Below are 22,370 nucleotides of genomic sequence, written 5' to 3' on the forward strand. Positions count from 1 at the left end.
AGCTCAGTTGGTAAAGAATCTGCCTGCAATGCAGGAGTCCCTGGTTCGATTCCTGGGTCGGGAAGACCCCCTGGAGAAGGCATAGGCTACCCACTCCAGTATTCTTGGGCTTGCCTTGTGGCTCAGCTGGTAAAGAATCCACCTGCAATGAGGGAGACCTGGGTTCAATCCCTGGGTTGGGAAGATACCCTGGAGAAGGGAAAGGATACCCACTCCAGCATTCTGGCCTGAAGAAGTCCATGGACTGTATGCCCATGGGGTTGCAAAGAGTCGGACACGACTAAGTGACTTTCATATAGACCAGTTTGGGGAGAACTGATGTCTTAATAACACTGAGTCTTCCAATCCATGAATATGGTATTTCTTTGCATTTGTTATGTATTCATGAGTTTCTCTCAGCAATATCTGTAACTTTTAGTATAACAGTCTTAGACTTCTTTTGTTAGATTTATTCCTAGGTATTTTATCTTTTTTGGTGCTGTTGCAAATGGCATTAAAAATTTTTTTTTTCATTTTCAATTGTTTCTTATTAGTATATAAAAATTCAACTGAATTTTATACATTAATTTTTTAAACTGTGAACTTTGAACTAATAAATTCATTTATTAGTTCCAGTAGTTGTCATAGATTTCCTTGGATTTTCAGTATAAACAATCATATCATCTGCAAACAAGGACAAATGTACCTCCTTCTTTTCAATCTTTAAGGCTTTTATTTATTTTTCTAGCCTCATTGCAATGGTTATGAACTCTAGAACAATGCTGAATAGAAAAGGTGAGAATGGACATTCTTGTTCCCAATCTCAGGACACAATTTAGTCCTTTATATTAAGTATAATATTACTTGTAGACTTTTTTGGTAGGTACTCCTTATCAGATTGAGGAAATTCCCATTTGCACATAGTTTGCTGAGACTTTTTTTTTTTAATCATGAGTAGGTGTTGAATTTCATCATTTCCTGAGTCCATTAAAATCAGCATGGTCTCACTATACTGTTGATCCTTGAGCAACTCTTAGGGGTTAGGACTGCTGACTTGTGTGCAGTCAAAAATCCATGGATAACATTATATACAGCCCTCCATACCCGAGGTCCCGCTGATTCAACCAACTGCAGAATGTGCAATACTGTGGTACATAGTTATTGAAAAAAATCTGTGTATAAGTGGACCATCACAGTTCAACCCCTTGTTATTCGAGGGTCAACTCTACTTTTAATTTGCATTTCTCCTATTATGAGTGAGGCCGAGCATCTTTTTCTGGGTTTAAGGGCCATTTGTACTTCATGTTCTGTGATCTATGGATTCATATTCTGCTAAGTCACTGGCATTTTTTTTTTTAATTGTCTTCTAATTGTTGCTTGTGCTTCCCAGGTAATGCAAGTGGTAAAGAACCCTCCTGCCAATGGAGGAGACAAAGTGACGCGGATTTGACCCCTGGATTGGGAAGATACCCTGGAGGAGGGCATGGCAACCGACTCCAGTATTCTTGCCTGGAGAATCCCATGGACCAATGAGCCTGGCGGGTTACAAGGGTGCAAAGAATTGGCCATGCCTAATGCAACTTAGCACTCATGTATGCAGGAATTGTTCATACTATGAAGATATTTTATCCATGACATGAGTTTACCTTTGTCTCTAGTTCCATCTGTTTATTCTTTGCATTTTCAGGATTTATGCCAGGAGAAAATTTAGGATGTTTACATCAACAAAATTTCCAGCTTATTCATGGGCAAATTCTGGGCTGTGCCCCTTGGAATTGCCTCATGGAGACCTCCCACGCCCCTCTCTGGGGCTGAGGGTGCCTTTGCCCTCTCTGCTCCCCTTCTGCTCATTCTCAGTATACCGCAGTGGCCACCCCACTAGAGTTGTCAGTGGCCTAGAAACTCACTCTTTGCATTCTTCTCTGCTGAAGCCATCCCGGAAGTGAAAGAAAAATACTCTGGCTAAGCCCCCATGCAGCACTTCCTGCCACAAGCCTGCTCTGGCTCCTGCTGCACTGAGGATGCAACTCATGTCTCTTCCATCTCCGCCCGCAAAGCCCACAAAGGCCCCACTGATGCCTCCAAACAAGGCTCAGTACACTTTTCCCCTGCCACCCTGTCCTCAGGAGCACTGTGACCTTACCCAGCTTCTCAGCCTTTGCCTGGGTTGTTCTGCCAGAAGTACCCACGCCTCCGGATCACTGGTTAATCCTACTTGACCTCGGGTTTCAGTATATCAAAGTCACTTCCTCCAGGAAACCCTCCCAGACTTAGTGTCTCTCCTAGAAGCCTGGCACCGAGGGCCACTGAAACCCTGACTGGATACTAATTTATTTTCATCTTCCCTGTTGGCTCCACCAGGCAGAGACGAGACTGGATCTGTGCTGTACCCTGCTGTGTGGCCCCAATGCCCTGTACACCGGAAGTGCCCAGGAAGTGTCTGTGGGTGACTCAACTGAAGTCAACAAAATATGTACCAAAGCCAATTTTGTGCCACAGCTTGTGATGGGATTACAGAGATGAAAGTGAAGTGTTGGTTACTCAGTCATGTCTGACTCTTTGGGACAGTAGCCCACCAGGCTCCTCTTTCCATGGAATTCTCCAGACAAGAATACTGGAGTGGGTAGCCATTCCCTTCTCCAGAAGATCTTCCAGATCCAGGGATCGAACCCTGGTCTCCTGTATTGCAGGCAGATTCTTTACCATCTGAGCCACCAGGGAAGCACAGAGATGAAAAGGTGCTCTAAAATTTATCCCATAGCCTTCAATAAAAAATAAATTAATTAAAAAATTTTATCCCAAAGCTCTACTTTCTGGGGTTTGTATCCTACTAAGGGCACTGCCCTGGCCTCCTGCCTCCTCCACATATGACAGCCTCAGGTGTGTTAAAAAACCTCAAGCAGACCTGGCTCTGTGAGCTGGCTCCTGCTGACTGCCAAACCATCCCCCTCCCTCCCCACTGCAGCCAGTCAAGCCCTCTGAGCCTTAAACAGCTCTACTCACTCTCACCTCTGGGTCTTTGCCCCTACGGTGTTCATCAGGAGTCATTTTTGTCTTGCTTCAAATCCCTGCTTGATCCATCATGTCCTTTACACAGAACGCGCCTCCTCCATCCCCCAAGCTCCCTGCCCCTCATCCCCTCCCTTCAGCCTCCGTCTGTGCCTGTCCCATCATCTTGGTTTTCTTGGTTATCCGTAATGATTAATTGCCTCCCTGCCAGACAAGACAGTGAGGTGACCCAGTCTGTCTGGTTTTCACAGATTCTAGGTCTGGGCTTGGGGCATGGAGCACAAAAAGGGACCGCCATACCTTCCAGGGCCTCATTGGAAAAATACTGTAAAGGAGAGCTTCACTTTTGTTTGGGGCTACTTCCCTGCCTCCTTCCTGGGCAGATCCAGCCCAGTTCCCTTCCTTAGGTGTGAAATCAGTTCCTCTAGGTGCCCAACACACGCACACACGCCACAAATGGGTAAACTGAGGCCGGAGGAAGCCAGACTGTTGCCAGGGCCCCACGGAGACTGAGTCCTGGAGCCTGCTGAGACCCCTCAGGGTAACCTGGGCCCTTCTCTCCGCTGTCACTCCTTCCCTGAGTTCCAGGGTCTTCAGCAGGGTCTTAGCAGCCTGAGCAGGACTGCTGCTGCAGAGGCTTCCGGAACTTTCTGCCCCTCCCCGTCCCCGGCCCCCACATGGCCATGACTTTCGGTAAGTGACAGCAGCTCAGGAAGCTGAGGGGCCCACACAGGAAGGAGCAAGTGGGACTTTCCTCCCGCTGCTGCCCGGCTCTGCCCTCCCGTCGCCAGCCCAGGGCCCTCACCTCCAGGTAAGAGCTGGTGGAGCCACTTGGCTCTGGTCAGAGGTGGGGGTGGGGGAAGACTGTGTGGACGGCCGCTGCTGGGGACAGGACGGCCGCCGCTGGGGACAAAGGCAAGTTTGCCTTCTAGGTCTCAGAGAAAAGCCGTCTGACATAAGCTGGGACAGCTGGCGGTGCGGCCTCTGGCAAAGCGCTTCCCCTCTGGGCCTCAACTTTGTCCCGCACACGAGGCCGAGGCCTTGAATTCCCAGCATCCCGGACCTGAAGGAATCCTTGCGCATGCGCCCAGGGCTCCACCCTCTGGGGACACACTTCGCGTCTCCTACACTCCCAGTTCCCAGGCCCGAGCACTGGGTGACCAACCAACCTTCCCTTCTGGGCATGTGGAACTTTTGATGTTAAAACAGGGACGTTTCTCTGGGCACCAAACAGACTTTCTATTTTTACTTTCGATATTTTAAAAATCATGGTGGTTTTTTCTTTTTTTTAAAGATTTATTTTAAACAAAAGACACTGCGCTGTAACATTTACGTAAAGATGCAAAGATCAGGGCGACTGTTTGAAATAAGGTTTTGGGCATCTCTGTGAGAAGTGACACAGCGGGGTGGGGTGGGGAAAGTTCCAATTCCTGGTCTGGGAGCTGGTAACACTGGAGTGTCCCTAGGGGAAAGTTTTCTCTCCCCTAGGTTCTACCTCCCTGACGGTAAGCCTCAAACCACTGTCCTAAGGGACCTTCCCATTTGGTTTGCCTGACATTTGTCAAGTGCTTGCTGAGCATGTCACCAAGGGTTTGTATCATTTAGTGGGGATTAAATGTGTTGATGGGCTTTCCTGATGGCTCAGAAGGTAAAGAATCTTCCAGCAATGCAGGAGAACTGGGTTCAATCCTTGGGTTTGGAAGATTCCCCTGGAGAAGGGAATGGCTACCCACTCCAGTATTTTTGCTGGAGAATTCCATGGACTGAGGAGCCTGGTGGGTTACAGTCCATGGGGTTGTGAGAGTCAGACAACTGAATGGCCAACACTCTCACTTTTAAACGTGTTGACAGGTCGGACTGGACTCCGTAAACTACCTCACTGAAGCAGGTGGGAGTCAGTGCACTTCATAGCCGAGAAAACTGTGTCCCAACTGTGCGAGCCCTGCTGGAGTCACAAAGCCAGGATATGGTGGGGCTGGGATTTGAACCCACAGCCTGAAGTTTTCACGGATCCTCAGTCTCAGGCTTATATTCTGAGTGTGTTAAAATCTCATTTACACTCTCTGCCCCCTCCCACTATTATTTTGGAACATAGTTTTGTTGTTGTTTGTTTTTTGTTTTACATTTTTTGCCATATCCAGTGGCATGTGGAATCTTAGTTCTCCCACCAGGGATCAAACCCACATCCCCTGCATTGGAAGCACAGTCTTCACCACTGGACGGCCAGGGAAGTCCCTGGAACATAGTTTTTATCCAATATTCTCTTTGTATCATCTTCATTTGTGTGAATTTAAGTAAATCTTCTTCATCTTCCTCCTTTCCCTCTGGCATGTGAAACCCAATTCCTTCCTCTACCCAACCCAGGGTCCTGAGCTCTGGGTCCCCCAGGGTGAGAGAGATCTGGAAGGTGGCTGGTGTAGAACTCCTGGAAATAATGTTGGTGGTTTCCTCCTGGACCTAACCCAGGGAGGACTTCCTACTCTGGGGAACTAATGGAACAGAGATGCGGGGATCAGGGGAGACAGAGGCAGAGATCTCTGTTGATTGAATCTGATGATGACTAAGTCTGATGTCTGGATCAGCCCCCGAGGGATGCATTACTGATGCTGCTAAGTCGCATCAGTCGTGTCCGACTCTGTGCGACCCCACAGACGGCAGCCCACCAGGCTCCCCGTCCCTGTGATTCTCCAGGCAAGAACACTGGAGTGGGTTGCCATTTCCTTCTCCAATGCATGAAAGTGAAAAGTGAAAGTCAAGTCGCTCAGTCGTGTCCGACTCTTAGCGACCCCATGGACTGCAGCCCACCAGGCTCCTCCATCCATGGGAATTTGAAGGCAAGAGTACTGGAGTAGGGTGCCAAACCAGCTGCTAGAGCTTCTTTCCCCAGCCTCAGAAGTGCTAGAATCCTCCAGCTTCACAAGGAGGGGTGGCTTCTTCTATCTTCTCAAACACCCATGTGCACAGGCCACTGGGCTTCATAGGTGGCGCTGGGCAGTGCAGGAGCCGCAGGAGTCCTGAGTTGGATCCCCAGGCCAGGAATATCCCCAGGAGGAGGGAATGACAACCCACTCCAGTATTCTTACCTGAAGAATCCCATGGACAGAAGAGCTTGGAGGGCTACAGTTCACGGGGTCGCAAAGAATCAGTCACAACTGAGTATGCACACTTGCACAGGCCAATAACTATCTGCTTGCTGGTTAGCAAATCCCTATATCTGTGATTGATTGATCACGCCTGTCTGGAGAAGGGATTGGAGAGTGGGTGCGTGTGGAGGCTGGAGGTTGACTAGAGGTGTTTGCCCTGGGCACCAAGAGTCTGAAGTGTGTGAATTCACACACAAATTTGTGTGAATGTCTTCCAGCTTCCCAGCACAGCCCTCACTGGGAGTGGTATGGCTCCTCACCCACCTTGCACACTCAGTTCCCTCTCCCTGCCTTTGTCCATGTCTGCCCTTCTCTTTCTGTCCCTCTCTCCTCCTTATTTCTCCGGCTTCATCCCTACCTCACTCAGTCATATTTCTTTCACCCCCCCCCCCAACTCCTACCTCAGAAGATCTGCAACCTTGTCCTGTGATCACAACTGAGGGGCTACCTTTTTCTGTGTTCAGGCAGGCTGCACTCATGGCACCTCCAAGTGAGGAGACACCCCTGATTTCTCAGCGCTCCTGCAGCCTCTCCTCTTCAGAGGCTGGTGCCCTGCATGTGCTGCTGCCCCCTCGGGGCCCTGGACCCCCACAGTGCCTGTCCTTCTCCTTTGGGGACCACTCAGCTGAAGACCTGTGTGTTTGCGCTGCTAAGGCCAGTGGTAAGTGAGTCCCTAGAAGGCTTGGTCAGAAGAAGCGTTAGGGTTGTGTGGAACACAGATTGGGAGCTGGAATAGCTGTCAAGCAGAGTCAGCACTGGATCTGGGGCTTTGAGGGATGAGTAGGAATTTGGTAAGGGAGGAGGTTGCATAGGGAACAGCATGTGCATAGACTCAGAGGCATGATAGTCTATGAGAAGAAACAGATGGTCATCCCTCGAGGTAAGCTGTTAGGTAGAAAGAGATGCTCTGGAGAGAGAGGCAGGGAGCCCTGAGAAGCAGGCTGAGTCCATGGCTTTTCTCCTCAGGGCACTGAGGAGCCCTGGAATGGGTGCCAGCAGGGGTGGGACATGATGTCAGAGCTGAAGGTGAGAAAGAGCCTGTGGGGCTGCATGAGGATAACATGGCAGCCCTGCAGGGGGCAGGTGGGGAGATTTGAGAGGGAACTGATATGACCGTCCCCTCAGGCATCCTGCCCGTGTACCACTCCCTCTTTGCTCTGGCTTTGGAAGACCTGTCCTGCTGGTTCCCCCCAAGCCACATCTTCTCCGTGGAGGACACGGGTACCCAGGTCCTCGTCTACAGGCTCCGGTAGGAAGTGTCTTCCCCCCCCCCGCCCCCCGCCCTCCAAATGTGGGTTAAATGATCCCGGGAGGGCATGCCTTTTGCTGAGGGCTTGGGAAATGGGAGTTTAAAACCACAGTAACCCTTGGATCATCATCTCCCTGCACCTCCTGGTCGGTGCCCCAAGGGAGGGCATGAGCACTGCTTATTTCACAGATGAGAAGACTAATGTCAGAGAGGGTGGTTCACTTGTCCAACATCACACAGCAAGTCAAGGGTATAACCTGGGCTGTGTGAGGTCTTGGCACAGTCCCCTCCTCATCATATCCCCTACTCCAGGGTTCTCCCCTCCCCCACAGCTTTTACTTCCCTAACTGGTTTGGACTAGAGAAGTGCCACCGATTTGGGCTACGAAAGGACTTGACCAGCGCCATCTTGGATCTGCCAGTCCTGGAGCACCTCTTTGCTCAGGTAGGTGTCTGCATGGGGATCAGCTCAGGGGTGGGGGTAGCCAGGGCAATGTCAGGGCTCATGTTTGGGCAGCCTTGGCTGACTCTCCTATAAGTAGAGCTGAGGGAGGAGGTGGGAATGAATTGGGCGGTATGAAGAGGGAGGGGCTAGTTGGGTGGGCGGGGCTCAGAATGGCAGCCCCAGGGTGAAGGTCGGCCAGGGATGGGGGTCTATTGACGACATCAGGGCTTATGGTTGGGCTGTAACCGGCTCCTAGCACCGCCATGACCTGGTGAGCGGCCGCCTCCGGGTAGGCCTCAGCCTCAAGGAACAGGGTGAGTGTCTCAGCTTGGCTGTTCTGGACCTGGCCCGGATGGCCCTCGAGCAGGCTCAGCGGCCCGAGGAGTTGCTGAAGACGGTCAGGTGAGGGCTTCCAGGCTGTGGCGCCCAGCCTCTACCTGGGAGCGAGCCAACATGGCTCCACCAGGGCATCATGAGTCCGGCTCCCCACCTACAAGCCTACAGTGTGTTCATGGGACCCAACCCCTCTCCTTGAACCCAGCCCCCCTGAGACTCCATAGCCAGACCTCAGGTAGCTAAAAGGACTATGTCCCTGTCTGCCTCATGGACCCCAATGGCCCTTCCCATGGAGGCCCTCCCTACTCCCATGCCTGTCCCCGAGTGTGTTTCTGTGTGTGTTGTGTGGCCCCCTACTGAGGCCACACTCCAACCCTTCACCTAGAGGCTGGGTTGATGTGCCGCCTCGGTCCTCCCTGGCGGAGACCCCGCCCCATACTGAGGGCCCCACTCCTCCCACTTGCAGCTACAAGGTCTGCCTGCCCCCTGGCCTACGCGACCTGATCCAGGGTTTGAGCTTCGTGACTCGGAGGCGCATCCGAAGGACAGTGTGCCGGGCCTTGCGCGGCGTGGCGACCTGCCAGGCTGACAGGCACTCGCTCATGGTCAAGTACATCATGGACCTCGAGAGGCTGGATCCAGACAGGGCTGCCGAGACCTTCCGCGTGGGTCTCCCCGGCGCTGCTGGTGGTCAGGATACGCCGGGGCTGCTCCGTGTGGCTGGTGGCAGTGGCATCGCCTGGAGCCCAGGAGAACACGAGGTGTGTGGCGGGGCCAGGGGGAGGGGCAGGGTCGTGGGCGGGGATTGGGGGCGGGGCCGAGGGAGAGGAGGGGCAGTGAGGGGGCTTGGGACGGAGGGGCTAGCCCCCAGCTGAGTGAGGTGTGGGTAGGGCTGAGCGAGGAAGCGGAGATGAAAAGGGCGGGACGTAGAGGGAGGGTTTAGTAGGGTGTGCGGGGCTCAGAATGGGGCTAACAGCAGGTGGAGCGAAGAGGCAGGACTCGGGGTGGGTGAGGCTCCGAACTGGACTAAGAGACACCAGGAGATAAAGTGGAGTTAAGTGAGGGAGGGACTCGGGGCGGGGTCGGGGACCGGCCGAGAGAAGGACTCGAGGTTTGGCAGAGGTGAGGGGGCGGATATTTGGGATGAGCAGGGGAGGGAGTTGAGAGGGGTGGTGTGGCAGAAGGAGGCGGGGCTTGGTGGGGGCTTGACGGGAGAGGGATGGGACTCGGTGAGGCTGGGAGGAGAGGGTCTCGTGAGTGTGGACTGGTGGGGTCCCGGCTTCCAAAAAAGGACTTGGGGCGCGGAGGGGGCGGGATCCCCAGCTTCAGCCCTCCCCCTTCTTCACAGGTCCTCCAGCCCTTCTGCGACTTTCCAGAAATCGTGGATATCAGCATCAAGCAGGCGCCGTGCATTGGCCCGGCTGCCGAGCACCGCCTGGTCACCATCACCAGGACAGACAATCAGATCCTGGTGGGTGCTGGAACCCCCTCCCCTCCTGCCTTCCCCGTCCCTGACGGCGGGGACGCAGGATTGTCACCCTCGGACCGCGGCGGGCCCTGACACCGGTCCTCACAGGAGGCCGAGTTCCCGGGGCTTCCCGCAGCGTTGTCCTTCGTGGCGCTCGTGGATGGCTACTTCCGGCTGACCACTGACTCGAGGCACTACTTCTGCAAGGAGGTGGCGCCGCCGCGGCTGCTGGAGGAGGTGGCTGAGCAGTGCCATGGCCCTATCACGTAAGGACTCACTGGAGACCGAATCTCTGGCACTCCCTTTCTCGGTGCCTCGGTGCCCTTGCCTCTCAGGAGCCCTTCAACAGCACCAGGTGCATAGCTGGCGCTCAGTGAGTCTGCAGTTTCACTTCAGCCGCTTCCCTCCTGTTGGCTCCTTGAGGCCCCAGAGCCATTTCCTGGGGCTGCTCGAGGTGCCCAGGTGTGGAGTTTCACCTGCGGTTTCCTCTTTAATCCCCTAGGCAGAAGCCCAGCTTTCGGTTCATTTTACAAATGGGAGGGAGTGAGGGAATGTTACCTGGTGAGGTTCCCAGGGCTTCAGAGAAACCAAGATTAGAGCTCAGGTTTAGTTTGGTTTCTCTGCCTCCATCTGTTTCTCACCATCTTCGACTCTCAGTTCTCTTCCACCTTTCCCCACAGCCTGGATTTTGCCATCAACAAACTCAAGACTGGGGGCTCACTTCCCGGCTCCTACGTCCTCCGCCGCAGTCCCCAGGATTTCGACAGCTACCTCCTAACTGTTTGTGTCCTGGTCAGTCTACCTCCAGGGGCCAGGAGGGCAAGGAGGGCTTCCTGGAGGAGATGATATTTGAGCTGAGAACTCAAATATGAGTCAGCATGGCTTCCTGAAGAACGGGAGGGAAAAGGCATTCCCAGTGGAGGGAATAGAATATGCAAAAACTTGGAGATTTGAGAAGAGTGCCTCCCACTTCCACTCAGAAACCACTCACTCCTCTTTGCAGACCCCCCTGGGGCCGGATTATAAGGGCTGCCTCATCCGGTGCGACCCCACAGGAACCTTCTCCCTGGCTGGCCTTGGCCATTCCCACAGCAGTCTTCGAGAGCTCCTGGCAGCCTGTTGGAATGGTGGGTTGCACGTGGATGGGGTTGAGCTGTACCTCACCTTCTGCTGCAACCCCAGACCTAAAGGTGAGCCTGCTTTCTCCCCCAAGCTGAATAGGCAATCTGGGACCCTGCCTTTCTGTATCTGTTCCAGCTCTTGAGTGGCAAGTGACAAAGACTGCTGGTCAAAGTAGTCTAGGAGGGAAAAAAGGTGATCTAGGGCTTGTGGGATACAGGCTGCTTCCAGGGATGGCTGAATCCAGGCACAGCTGGATCTGAGTGATGTTACTAGCACTTAGCCTCTGTTCATCTCTTGCCTCTTGCTCTGGGTGAATTTTGCTCTCAGACAGACCCCTGGGATGGGACAGCTTTGAGGTGTGAGTTCTCCAGATTTTCCCAGAATCCCTAGTAGGACTTGAGACCAGGCTGCCCACAGCATCACCGGCTCATTTGTACCACTTGCAGGGTTCCTTCCATCTTGTTCTCACTCTCCCTCCCCTCACTGGGACTTCCTGGAGTTTCCTTTCAAATAAGCCGTGTGCCCTGGAACCCTCATCTTAGTCCTGGCTTCTGCAGAAGACCCCACGCTGAGACAGTTTAGCGTTTGTCACTCACTTTTGGCTCTTTGTGACTCGGTCTGGCTCTTAGTGACTCCGAGGACTGTAGCCCACCAGGCTCCCCTGTCCACTCTCCAGGCAAGAATACCGGAATGGGTTGCCGTTCCCTTCTCCAGGGGATCTTTCTGACCCAGAGATCAAACCCAGATCTCCCTCACTGCAGGCAGATTCTTTATCATCTGAGCCACCAAGGATGTCCCCACACTGAGACAGGGAGTGACCAATCCTTTGAGGACCTTTCACCTTTGACCTCTAGTTTTCTTCCTCCTTTCACTCCCCGTAGAAAAGTCCAATCTGATTGTGGTCCGGAGAGGCTGCAACCCACCCACATCATCCCCTGTTCAGCCCCAATTCCAGTGCCAGCTGAGTCAGATGACGTTTCACAAGATCCCTGCTGACAGCCTGCAGTGGGTAAGGGGCCCCAGGAAATGGGGGAAACATACTTCAGGTGGGATCCAGAGACCAGGTGTGCATCCATCTCTGCTGTGTGGCCTCAGTCGTGTGATATAACCTCTTTGTGTCTCTGTTTCATCATCTGTAAAATTGATCCATTACCTGTGCCTTGCTTGGGCCAGGGCTAAGGGACAGGGTCCCATGGGAGCCCTGTTACTGGCCTTTCATGTTGCCTCCTCACTCTCCAGCATGAGAACCTAGGTCACGGGTCCTTCACCAAGATTTATCGGGGCTGTCACCATGAGATTGTGGATGGGGAGGCCCGAGAGACAGAGGTACTGCTCAAAGTGATGGATGCCAAGCACAAGAATTGCATGGAGGTGAGCAGGGTTGGACCAAACCTTCTGGGTTAGGGCCTAGCTGGAGAGGGGGTTTTGGATTCATAGAAATTTAAAAACACACAGGGTCGGACTTCCCTGGTGGTCCAGTGGTTAAAACTCCATGCTCCCACAGCAGCAGGTGCAGGTTCGATCTCTGGTTTGGGGAAGATCCTGCATGCTGCAGTGCAGCCAAAAAAAAAAAAAAAAACAGAAAAGAAACCCAAAACCAAAACAAAGAGAATACACACAAGGTCTTAAAATAACAGAAATGTAGCCACAGCGTCTCCATGAAATATAGAAGGGTGGGGAATTCAGATGCAAACAGGCAGAGTATACCAGACAGAGGGAACAGCCAGTGCAAAGGTCCTGAGGCAGGGCCAAGTCTGGCATGTTTAAGGAATAGCAAGGAGAACAGTGGGCCAGAGAGGAATAAGCAAAGGAGAAGAGAGGAACGATGCGGACGGAGGCATCTTCAGGGGCTGGGCAACACAGAGGAAGGTTTGAGCCAAAAGGTGAGTGACTCAAGGTAGACTACAGTGGGGACTTCCTGCCTCCATCAAAAAAATCACGACACAGAGTGCTGTGTGCATTAATGGTGGACTCCAAGGCCAAAGGAAGCTGGCGGCCAGGTCTCCTGAGGCAAGTTTGTGAGCAGCAAGTTTGGGGTTCATTGATCTGACCCAGGAGTAGAAGAAATCCATACATGTTCTCTCCATTCTTCCCCCTCAGTCATTCCTGGAAGCAGCGAGCTTGATGAGCCAAGTGTCATACCAGCATCTCATATTGCTCCACGGCGTGTGCATGGCTGGAGACAGTGAGAGACACTCCCCATCTCTGCCCTGCCTCACTGGGCCCACCTACAGCAGCAATAGCAGTACACAATCAGAGCCTGCCCTGGCTGGGGCTCCATTCCACCAGGGTCTATCATCTTGTACTCATGTACCTCCATCATCACTCTTTGAATAAGCAGCTCCTGGCTCCCCCCAATACTTAAGCCCCCAGAATTATCTCAAGTCAGGCAGACCTGGGTTCTGATCTATTGTGTACCATCTCTACAGCTTTGCAAGGTCCATGCTCCCTCTCCAAGCCTTGTTTCCATCAGTTCAGCTCAGCAGCTGTTTATTGGGAGCCCAACATGTGCCAGGAGCTGGGTGCATAGCATAGAACATGACAGGCTGAGCAGGATGATAAATGATTGGGTGTGGCAGGGCAGCACAGGTCATTGTGGGTGATCAGAGGCTGCTAACCCACTTGGAGGTCAAGCAGTGATTCTGAGTAGGTAAGGATACATTCTAAGCTGGAAAGGCAAGAATAAATAGACATTAGGGAAGTAAGAGAAGAGGGGTGTTCCAGTCAGAAACACAGAACTTGCAAAGGGTTGGGAGTGAGTCATGGAGAGAGTGCAACACCTTCTAGGCATTACAGGCAAATGGTTCTGAGATGGGAAGTAGGGAAGCAGAGAGGTGAATAGGGTAAGGATGGAGGAATAGGGGAGGGAAAAGTCAGAGCTGAGAGTTTAAGCGACCCTTGAAGGTGGGGTTGGGGGCAGAGCCTGTTGAATACAATACAGTCCTACCTCCCAACCCTGCCCCTTCCTACTTCCATCAGGTATCATGGTTCAGGAATTTGTACGCCTGGGAGCACTGGACACATATCTACGCAAGTGTGGCCACCTAGTGCCAGCCAGCTGGAAGCTACAGGTGATCAAACAGCTGGCCTATGCCCTCAACTATCTGGTGAGTGCTCCTCTGCCTGCTCCATCCTCCATTCACAGAGTGGACGGGGCTTTGAGAGTGGGCTCTGTCGTATGGATAGGAGTTTGGCAAGGGTGGAGGGCAAGTGGAGGGCACTTGAGACTGAGGGAACAGCATACATACAGGCTCAGAGGTGTAAGAGCAGAAGGAGACAGCTGACCATTCATGGAAGTTGAGGGGACTGGCCAGCTTCCCCAGAAGAAAGAACATTAAAGTTGGGGCCTTGGAGACTGAGTAGAAGTTCATTAAGGAAAAAAAGGAAGGAGGGCATGTCAGGCTGAGAGAAAAGCCTGGGCAAAGGCTTCAGCTTAGATGTGTTGTTTGTCCAGGAGTGTATCAGGTCTGTTTACCTGGCGGGAGACCATAGTGGAGATGTGGGAGAGAGAAGCCCATGGGAAGAGTGACCAAGAGTTGGATTTTGAAGGGCCTTGAGTGCCAGTCTGAGGACCTTTGACTTTATCCTGAAGGGAGTAAGGAGCCATGGGATGAAGGAGCATTGTTTAAGAAGAGGAGGGACACAGGAGGTGTATTGCCAGTAGTGTAGGAAAGATGTTGAAGTATGGTCTGAGCAGTACCAGGTGGGCTTTGAAGGATGTGTAGGAGTTCGCCAACCAGCATATTCATTCATCCCCCCCCCACCCCGGCATTTCCCTGTGCTTGGTCCACTTAGGAAGACAAAGGTCTCCCTCATGGCAATGTCTCAGCCCGGAAGGTGCTCTTGGCTCGTGAGGGGACTGATGGGAACCTGCCTTTCATCAAGCTGAGTGACCCGGGTGTCAGCCCCACTGTGCTAAGCCTGGAGAGTAAGTGCTGAGGGGTGAAGGAGGGAGGGACCTAGTGGGGCAAGAAAGCGGATCCCTGATCCCATCCTTGCCTCCTGCACCAGTGCTCACTGACAGGATCCCCTGGGTGGCCCCTGAATGTCTCCAGGAGGCCCGAACACTTGGCTTGGAAGCTGACAAGTGGGGCTTTGGAGCCACAGTCTGGGAGGTGTTCAGTGGTGTCACAGTGCCCATCAGCACCCTGGAGCCTGCCAAGGTCAGAGCGCCAGCATTGGCTTCTAGAGCTCTCATTTGACCGAAGGGTAGAATGAAGTCCAGCTTGGGGAGGATGGGTGGGTCTAGGGGGTACCTCTGAGGGTTCAACTGGGGGTAACCAGCCCTTCATCCTGCCTTTAGAAGCTCCAGTTTTACCAGGAACGGCAGCAGTTGCCTGCCCCTAAGTGGATGGAGCTGGCCCTGCTGATCCAACAGTGCATGGCCTATGAGCCAGGCCAGAGGCCCTCTTTCCGTGCTGTCATCCGTGACCTGAACAGCCTCATCACTTCAGGTGCCCACTTGAGCCAGGCAGGGTGGGCAGGGCTGGGATGTCATATTGGACCCAGTAGAAGAGTGAGATTTGTATGTGGAGCCTGCCCTGCATGCCAGGCAAGGTTGGAATGGTTGATGACTGTAAAAGTCAGTATGAGCTTCAACAGCTATTGTAACAAACAAACCCCTCAGTTCAAAGCCACATTCAATGAATGTTTGGCTCTCATCAGTGAGGGTGTCCAAGTCAGCAAGAAACTCTCCCTTTGTGGTTCCACCCATCCTATGGCCTTAGGCCCCTATTGGATCTTCTGCAAACAGGAGAGAGAGTATCGAGGGTCCCACGCTAGGTTTTCATGGGCCAGGTCTAAAGGAGCTTCCAGTACATCTCTCTCCCCTGTCACCCCATGGCAGTGAAGTCTGGGAAATGCCTTTCTGTCTGTGTGCAGCATGTGCACTGCATAAGAGGGCTGCCTTTGCCAAGAGGCACCTTTTCCCAGCCCTACAAAGTACCTCTTGGCTGCAGTGGCCCTGCCATAATGCACAGAGAGGGTAAGCATTCAGATGGAGGTCACACAGCAAGTTAGCTTAGGAGCGGGGGCCCAGGGCCCAATACACTCCTCACTCACTGCCTGTGCCCCCCAGATTATGAGCTCCTCTCAGACCCCACACCTGGCACCCTGGCGCCCCGTGATGGGCTCTGGAATGGTACCCAGCTCTACGCCTGCCAGGACCCTACCATCTTTGAAGAGAGACACCTCAAATACATCTCACAGCTGGGCAAGGTGAGGTGGGTTAGGCTGGGGTGGGTGGGGGAGCACTCATGCATGTGAACACCAGCCCCATTGTCCCCCAGGGCAACTTTGGCAGCGTGGAACTGTGCCGCTACGACCCGCTGGGCGACAACACAGGGGCCCTGGTGGCCGTGAAGCAGTTGCAGCATAGTGGGCCAGAACAGCAGAGGGACTTCCAGCGGGAGATCCAGATCCTCAAAGCCCTCCACAGTGACTTCATTGTCAAGTACCGGGGTGTCAGCTATGGCCCAGGTGAACCGCTCTTCAAATTACACACCCTCATCCTTCTGCACGACCATTGTAGGTGGTCTGAGAACACCAGCAGCAGGGGCGCTACTGACTGATCTTGTTTATCCAGATCTGCCTCGTTGTTTAGTCACTCAGTCCTGTCCCACTCATTTGTGACCTCCCTCCTGGATTGTAGCCCACCAGGCTCCTCTGTCCGTGGGACTCTGCAGGCAAGAATGCCGGAGTGGGTTGCCATTTCCTACTCCAGGGGAATCTTCCCCATTCAGGGATCAAACCGGTATCTCCTGCAAGTCTCCTGCATTGCAGGCTGATTCTTTACTGCGGAGCCACTGGAGAAGCCTAAGACTACCTTCTCATCGTCAGTTTTCCCACCTGAAAAAAACGGGTCGTTATGAAGTTAAAAAGAATTAATGTATATTATAGAAAGTACTCAAATAGATTAGCGATACGTGTCACTGTGGCCGTTCCCATTTTATAGAAAGCAATATTGAGGCCCGGAGGGGACACAAGGTCCCACTCTGATCGGGGAAGAAGAATGGGGAAGGGAAGGAGAGGAAGTTAGGCCCTGTGGTGACTCCTCCCTGCCTCCCCCGCCACCCCTAGGCCGCCAGAGCCTGCGGTTGGTCATGGAGTATCTGCCCAGTGGCTGCCTGCGCGACTTCCTGCAGCGGCACCGCGCCCGCCTCGACGCTGGCCGCCTGCTCCTCTACGCCTCACAGATCTGCAAGGTGCGGGGCGGAGGAGAGCGGGACGACCATGGACCTGCCGCGTCCACAGAGCTGGCTTGATGGGCGGGGTCTGCATGGATTCGCCAGGAAGGCTGAGGGTTGAAGTTTGGGGTCCAGGTTAGGTTGGAAATGCGGTTGAGTTAGGGCTAAGGTCGGGGACTTCTCTTGTGGCTCAAACGGTAAAGAATCTGCCTGCAGTGCAGGAGACCTGGGTTCCATCCCTGGGTCGGGAAGATCCCCTGGAGGAGGGCATGGCCACCCACTCCAGTATTCTTGCCTGGAGAATCCCATGGACAGAGGAGCCTGGTGGGCTACAGTCCATGGGGTCGCAAAGAGTCGGACACGACTGAGAGACTAACACTTCTAGTAGGTCCAAAACAATAAGAAGGTGAGGACTGGAGTGCAAGATGGGTCAGCGGTAGGGTTAGGCCTGGGATCTGGGTTGGGGCTGCTGCTGGATTCCAAGTCAGACTTGGGGCCCCTGCGGAGTCATCCTGAGGGTCCACACCCCACGCCCGCCCGTAGGGCATGGAGTACCTGGGCTCCTGCCGCTGCCTGCACCGCGACCTGGCAGCCCGGAACATCCTGGTGGAAAGCGAGACGCACGTCAAGATCGCCGACTTCGGCCTCGCCAAGCTGCTGCCTCTCGACAAAGAGTACTACGTGGTCCGCGAGCCAGGCCAGAGCCCCATCTTCTGGTAGGGACCTCCTCCCAGCCCCACCCTTCCTCCGTACTACCCAGGCAGCTCCGCCTCTCGCGCTTTTCGGTTCCCACCCCGCCTCCCGCGGGGAGGGAGCCCGCTGTGGCCACGCCCCCATAGCCCTGGCTCCTCCCCATCACGCTCCTTTTCTGGTTCTGGCTCCACCCCTCCCTGGCCCTGCTCCCCACCCCCGCTCAGCCCCGCCCCGCTCTGGCCCCGCCCCGGCCCTGCCCCGGCACCTCAGAGCTTTGGAGCAATCTCCCATCCCACAGCCAGGGAAACTGAGACCTCAGAACTGGCTGGGACTGACTTTCTCATAGTCACCTACCAGGACCAGCTACCCAAATCCAGGGCTGCGCCCTTTCCTGTCCTCTGCCTTACTGTCGCATCCCAAGACCTCCCGGGCCCCCTCCAGGTATGCCCCAGAGTCCCTCTCGGACAACATCTTCTCGCGCCAGTCGGATGTCTGGAGCTTCGGGGTCGTCCTGTACGAGCTCTTCACCTACAGTGACAAGAACTGTAGCCCCTCAGCCGTGAGTTGGCATCCCTGGGTTCCTCATACCCTCTTCCCACTCGGGTCAACCCCTGTCCTCTGTGCTGAGGGTCACCCGGTCCCATCCTTAGATGCTCCAGGAGGACCTCTTTTCACTATGACTGATACCTCCCGCTCCTCCCCTCCAGACACAGGCAGCTCCCTTCCCCATCCATCATAGACAACTCCTCCTCCCCAGTAGGAGCGCCTCCTTCCCTTACCACGGGTGGGTGATTTCCTTCCTCCCTTCACTGTGGCTGACCCCCACGATAACGGGCGGCCCCTCCCCTCTCCATGCCGGATGGCTCCTCCCCCACCTCGGGCCCTCCCCCTTGGCTCCAGGAGTTCCTGCGGATGATGGGATGTGAGAGAGATGTTCCAGCCCTCTGCCGCCTCCTGGAGCTGCTGGCTGAGGGCCAGAGGCTGCCCGCACCTCCCGCCTGTCCTAGTGAGGTGAGCTCTGGAGGGCCTGCCTCAGTTTCCCACTTTGTAGATTCACCACGGTATCTCTTGGGCAAGCCTGCTGATCCCTCTGAATTACTCTCCACCGAGGATATCTCTTGGTTGAGAGCAGGGATCAGGGAATGAGGCTGAAGGGGATTTCTGGCCTCTGCTTTGCTGCTCTCTCACTGTATGGTAAAGCACAAACACTTTCAGAGCCTCAGTTTACCTATCTCCAAAATGGGAATAACAATGCCTTATAGGGTAGGGGAGGACCAATTTGCTAACACCTCTCCAGTGCTCATCTCAGAGCCTAGCATACTGTCGGTGCTCAGTAAATGATGATTCTTACAGTTTCTCATCAGAGCTTTTGTGGAAGTGTCTGACATGTGGTTGGTCACTCACAAATTAATTTGCTCAGGCCACAGACATTTATTGAACTCTGACTGTGTGCTGGGCTTTGTGCTGGGTGCTGGGGACCCAGTGGAGGTCAGAACAGATAATACCCCTCTTTCTTGTAACCACCGGAAGCTAACAAGAATATTCTGGTGGTGATCAATGTCTAGAAAGAGATGACGGAGGTATAGTCAGGAGCAGCTTCCTAGAGGAGGTGGTGCCTGAGGGACGAAGAGGATACCATCCAAGGGGAAAGCTGGGAGAGAGCATTTTCAGTGGAGTACAGAACAGGTGCAAAGGCCCTGAGATGGAAATGAGTTTAGTGTATTTGAAAAATGAGATGGGGGCAGACGTGGCTGCATGGAACACGAGAGGAGGTGATGGAGGACTTTTTCTAAGACCCATAGGGAGCCATGGGAAGCTTTGGAGCAAGAGAGGGATGGAGTCTAGTTTATATTTTAAAACTGCAAACAGGAGTCATGTCCTTTCTACCACTCCCATGTGACCCTGTTGTCTCTTCTCCACCCCTCAGGTTCATGAGCTCATGAAGCTGTGCTGGGCCCCTAACCCTCAAGACCGGCCATCGTTCAGTGCCCTGGGCCCCCAGCTAGATGCGCTGTGGAGTGGAAGCCGGGGATAGTGTCCAGAGGCATGAGACTCTCACCTTCACTGTTTGTCTAGAGGGAGAGCACCATTCTCTGTCATTTTTCATATCTCCTGCACACGGACCTCTAGGTTCTGGTCTCCATGGACTTGCTGTGTGACCTTGAGCAGGACCCTGCTCCTCTCTGGTCCTCCTGCCTCACAGAGACCCCTCATAGGGCAACTGACATTGCACTTGGGGGAGCAACCCTGGCTTGCAGGGCAACAGCAACCTTGCGGCTTTTTGAACTTGGAAAGATTCAAGGCAGATGTCATGATGGGGTCTAATGAGCTCCATCCACTCCCCAGAATCAAGGGACCTCATTTAAGGCCCTTCCATTGTCCCAGCCTCTCAGAGTCTGGCCTGCAGCTTCCTGTTCTCATTTTCAGAGGAGACTTTATGTAGTTTTAAATATGTCATCTCCGGCTTCTATTCCCTTCTCCCTCTTTAGCTGGAGGAAGCCAAGGACAAGAGCAACTGTCCGGGCTGAAAATCCACTCTTTGAGGGGGAGCCTGCGGGACTGTTTGGAACCATGTAAGAGACCAGGAGAGGCTGAGGTCCCCGCCTCTGAACCTGAGTGTCCCAGGGCTTCTGTACACTGGCGCCCTTTCTGTCTGGACCAGAGGATCATCCAGTTGATAACAATGGAGCCTAACAGGAGCTTTTCATCAATTGAAGGAAGTAAAGGCATTCTTGGCAGAGGAAACGGAATAGCAAAGGGAAAAGGCTGAGTACAGGGGTTAGGAGCACGGGTGTTGGAGCCCACAGTTCTGCCAATTACTTGCTGTGTGATGGTGGGCGAGTTGCTTCCTTTCTCTGGCTTCAGCGCCACCCTCTGTATAAGGGGCAATAGTGTTGGCCCTTGGGCTCCACAGAGTCAACTTCTGGAAGTTTGTGCGAAGGCATCTAGTGCAGGCTCAGCCCCCACCACTCCTTCATACCTGCCTGCAAGGTTTTTCTGCCACTTTCGCCTCCCTGGACAACTCTTATTCATCTCTCAAAACCCCAGCTATCACCTCCTTGCCGCCTTCCCTGGGATTCTCCCACTACTCCCATTCAGCCCTATACTTCCAGCTCTAGGGCTGGGGTACATCTATATCCAGCTCTGTCTCCTCTGACCTGGAGGCTCCTTGGGGAGCTGGGCTGGGGTGGGCACAAAGAGAACTCTGGGAGTGTTCATTGAATGAATAAAGAAGTTCAGTGGAAAGGATGGTTTGTTGCTGGACTTGGGCAATGGGAATTCTTGGGGATGTGTGAGCCAGGGAGGAATGTGATCAGAGTTGGGGGATAGAGACCCCTGGGGGCCACAGTGGGAGCCTCAGGACATGCTGGGGGAGGAGGGACAGGACGGTGAGGCCCTCAAGGACAGAAGCCCTCCCCCAAACCCCAGCTGCTGGCCTTGGCTCTGTCCTGGGGAGCTGATTACAGGCTCTTGGGGGTGGAGGGAACAGGCTGCTCTGGGGGAGATCAGAGGGCAAGGCCCTATTGGGACGATTAGGCTATGGAGATGGGTCCAACATTACTGGGGGCCGAGAGAGCCCCCTGTTTGCTCCTCAGGACTGATGGAAAGATTTGGAGAGTAACAGAGACAGAGAGACACAGAAAGAGACTCAGAGAAGGACACAGGGAGCATAGGAGAGACAGACAGAGATCTCTGTACCTACCGTCAAAGTCTGCTTTGGTGAAAAGTGGTAGGGGGCTACAACACAGGGCTTTCAGCTCAGGGTCTCCCCTGAGCTGGATTGAGTAACCCTTATGCCTTAATTTCCCTCCTTGGTAAAACTGACACTCGGTAGAGGCCTCCAGCCCCTATCCAAACCAAAGAGACCCTGATGTGGAGGCGGAACCAACAAACACTCCCAGCCCCGGGGCCCAGCCTCTTGTGACCTTGGGCAAGTATGGGGTCCCCTCTCTGAGCCTCAGTTTCCTTATTTGTACAGTAATAAGGATCACAAGATTCTGAATGTCCTTGTTCTCAGCTGGTTGGATGCTCCCCAGCACCATCCCAGGGAATTATTATATCTAAGTTTATTTCTCCTCTTTAAAAGAGTTAAAAAAAAAAAAAAGACTCTTCAATGGTCCCCCTGGAAAAGATACACCCAGGAAGACAGACCATGGCCATTTTGTGTGGCTCTCAGCCTATCAATGGGTTTCCCAGGTGATGCTAGTGGTAAAGAACCCACCTGCCAATGCAGGAGATGTAAGAGACATGGGTTCCATCCCTGGGTCAGGAAGATCCCTTGGAGAAGGGCATGGCAGCCCACTCCAGTATTCTTGCCTGAAGAATCCCTTGGACAGAGGACCCTGGTGGGCTATAGTCCATGGGGTCACAAAGAGTTGGTCACCACTGAAGCGACTTAGCATGCACACACACAGCCTATCAATAATCAATGTGGTGGTTAGACTGGCCCTGGGAGTTCTTATTACGATTGCAAGATTCCTTTCAGCAATAACCATTAGGAAAGTTTGAAAAAATAAAGATGTATTACTTATAAATTACACGGCACACTAGGAGCCAGGTTCTCGTAGAGAAAGCAGCGTTGGCCTGGGTTCCTGCTTTTGTTAGGGTCAAGCTCGGGAGCCTAGAGGTTTGTGGGCTCACTCTTATTGGTGACTTTAACATGGGTTGGAGTTTAAAGCATAAGAAGAGAAGAACAAACAAAACAAAAACAAAGCAAAAAAGCCCAAGTGGCCCCAGTGGTA

The 22,370-nt window shown here is 53.5% G+C and overlaps 1 protein-coding gene and 1 long non-coding RNA gene across 5 annotated transcripts; one reads left to right on the top strand and one right to left on the bottom strand.

The window, feature by feature from the left end:
• Positions 1-3,352: 3,352 nt before the first annotated feature.
• On the top strand, positions 3,353-20,874 carry JAK3 (Janus kinase 3). Of its 4 annotated transcripts, XM_061421609.1 has the most exons (25): positions 3,353-3,799; positions 4,840-5,025; positions 6,596-6,792; positions 7,257-7,380; positions 7,713-7,824; positions 8,081-8,226; positions 8,627-8,921; positions 9,509-9,631; positions 9,737-9,894; positions 10,309-10,420; positions 10,632-10,818; positions 11,632-11,759; positions 11,990-12,121; positions 12,851-12,935; positions 13,730-13,857; positions 14,546-14,678; positions 14,762-14,913; positions 15,054-15,204; positions 15,828-15,967; positions 16,039-16,228; positions 16,829-16,953; positions 17,479-17,651; positions 18,070-18,187; positions 18,529-18,639; positions 19,556-20,874. In XM_061421609.1, the coding sequence occupies exons 3-25, from the start codon at positions 6,609-6,611 to the stop codon at positions 19,661-19,663; spliced, it is 3,315 nt and encodes a 1,104-aa protein (XP_061277593.1). In that variant the 5' UTR covers positions 3,353-3,799; positions 4,840-5,025; positions 6,596-6,608; the 3' UTR covers positions 19,664-20,874. The 4 variants fall into 4 exon arrangements, with proteins under 4 accessions (XP_061277593.1, XP_061277592.1, XP_061277596.1 ...); XM_061421608.1 differs by lacking the exon at positions 4,840-5,025; XM_061421612.1 differs by lacking the exon at positions 4,840-5,025 and having other exon boundaries at positions 6,600-6,792.
• LOC133250409 (uncharacterized) lies at positions 16,678-17,579 on the bottom strand. Its single transcript, XR_009737325.1, has 2 exons — positions 17,491-17,579; positions 16,678-17,045 (listed from the first exon to the last, which is right to left on the bottom strand). It is a non-coding gene; the product is annotated as an uncharacterized LOC133250409 (long non-coding RNA).
• Positions 20,875-22,370: the final 1,496 nt, after the last annotated feature.

The sequence above is a fragment of the Bos javanicus genome, chromosome 7 (genome assembly GCF_032452875.1).
Source record: "Bos javanicus breed banteng chromosome 7, ARS-OSU_banteng_1.0, whole genome shotgun sequence".
NCBI classification, from domain to species: domain Eukaryota; kingdom Metazoa; phylum Chordata; class Mammalia; order Artiodactyla; family Bovidae; genus Bos; species Bos javanicus.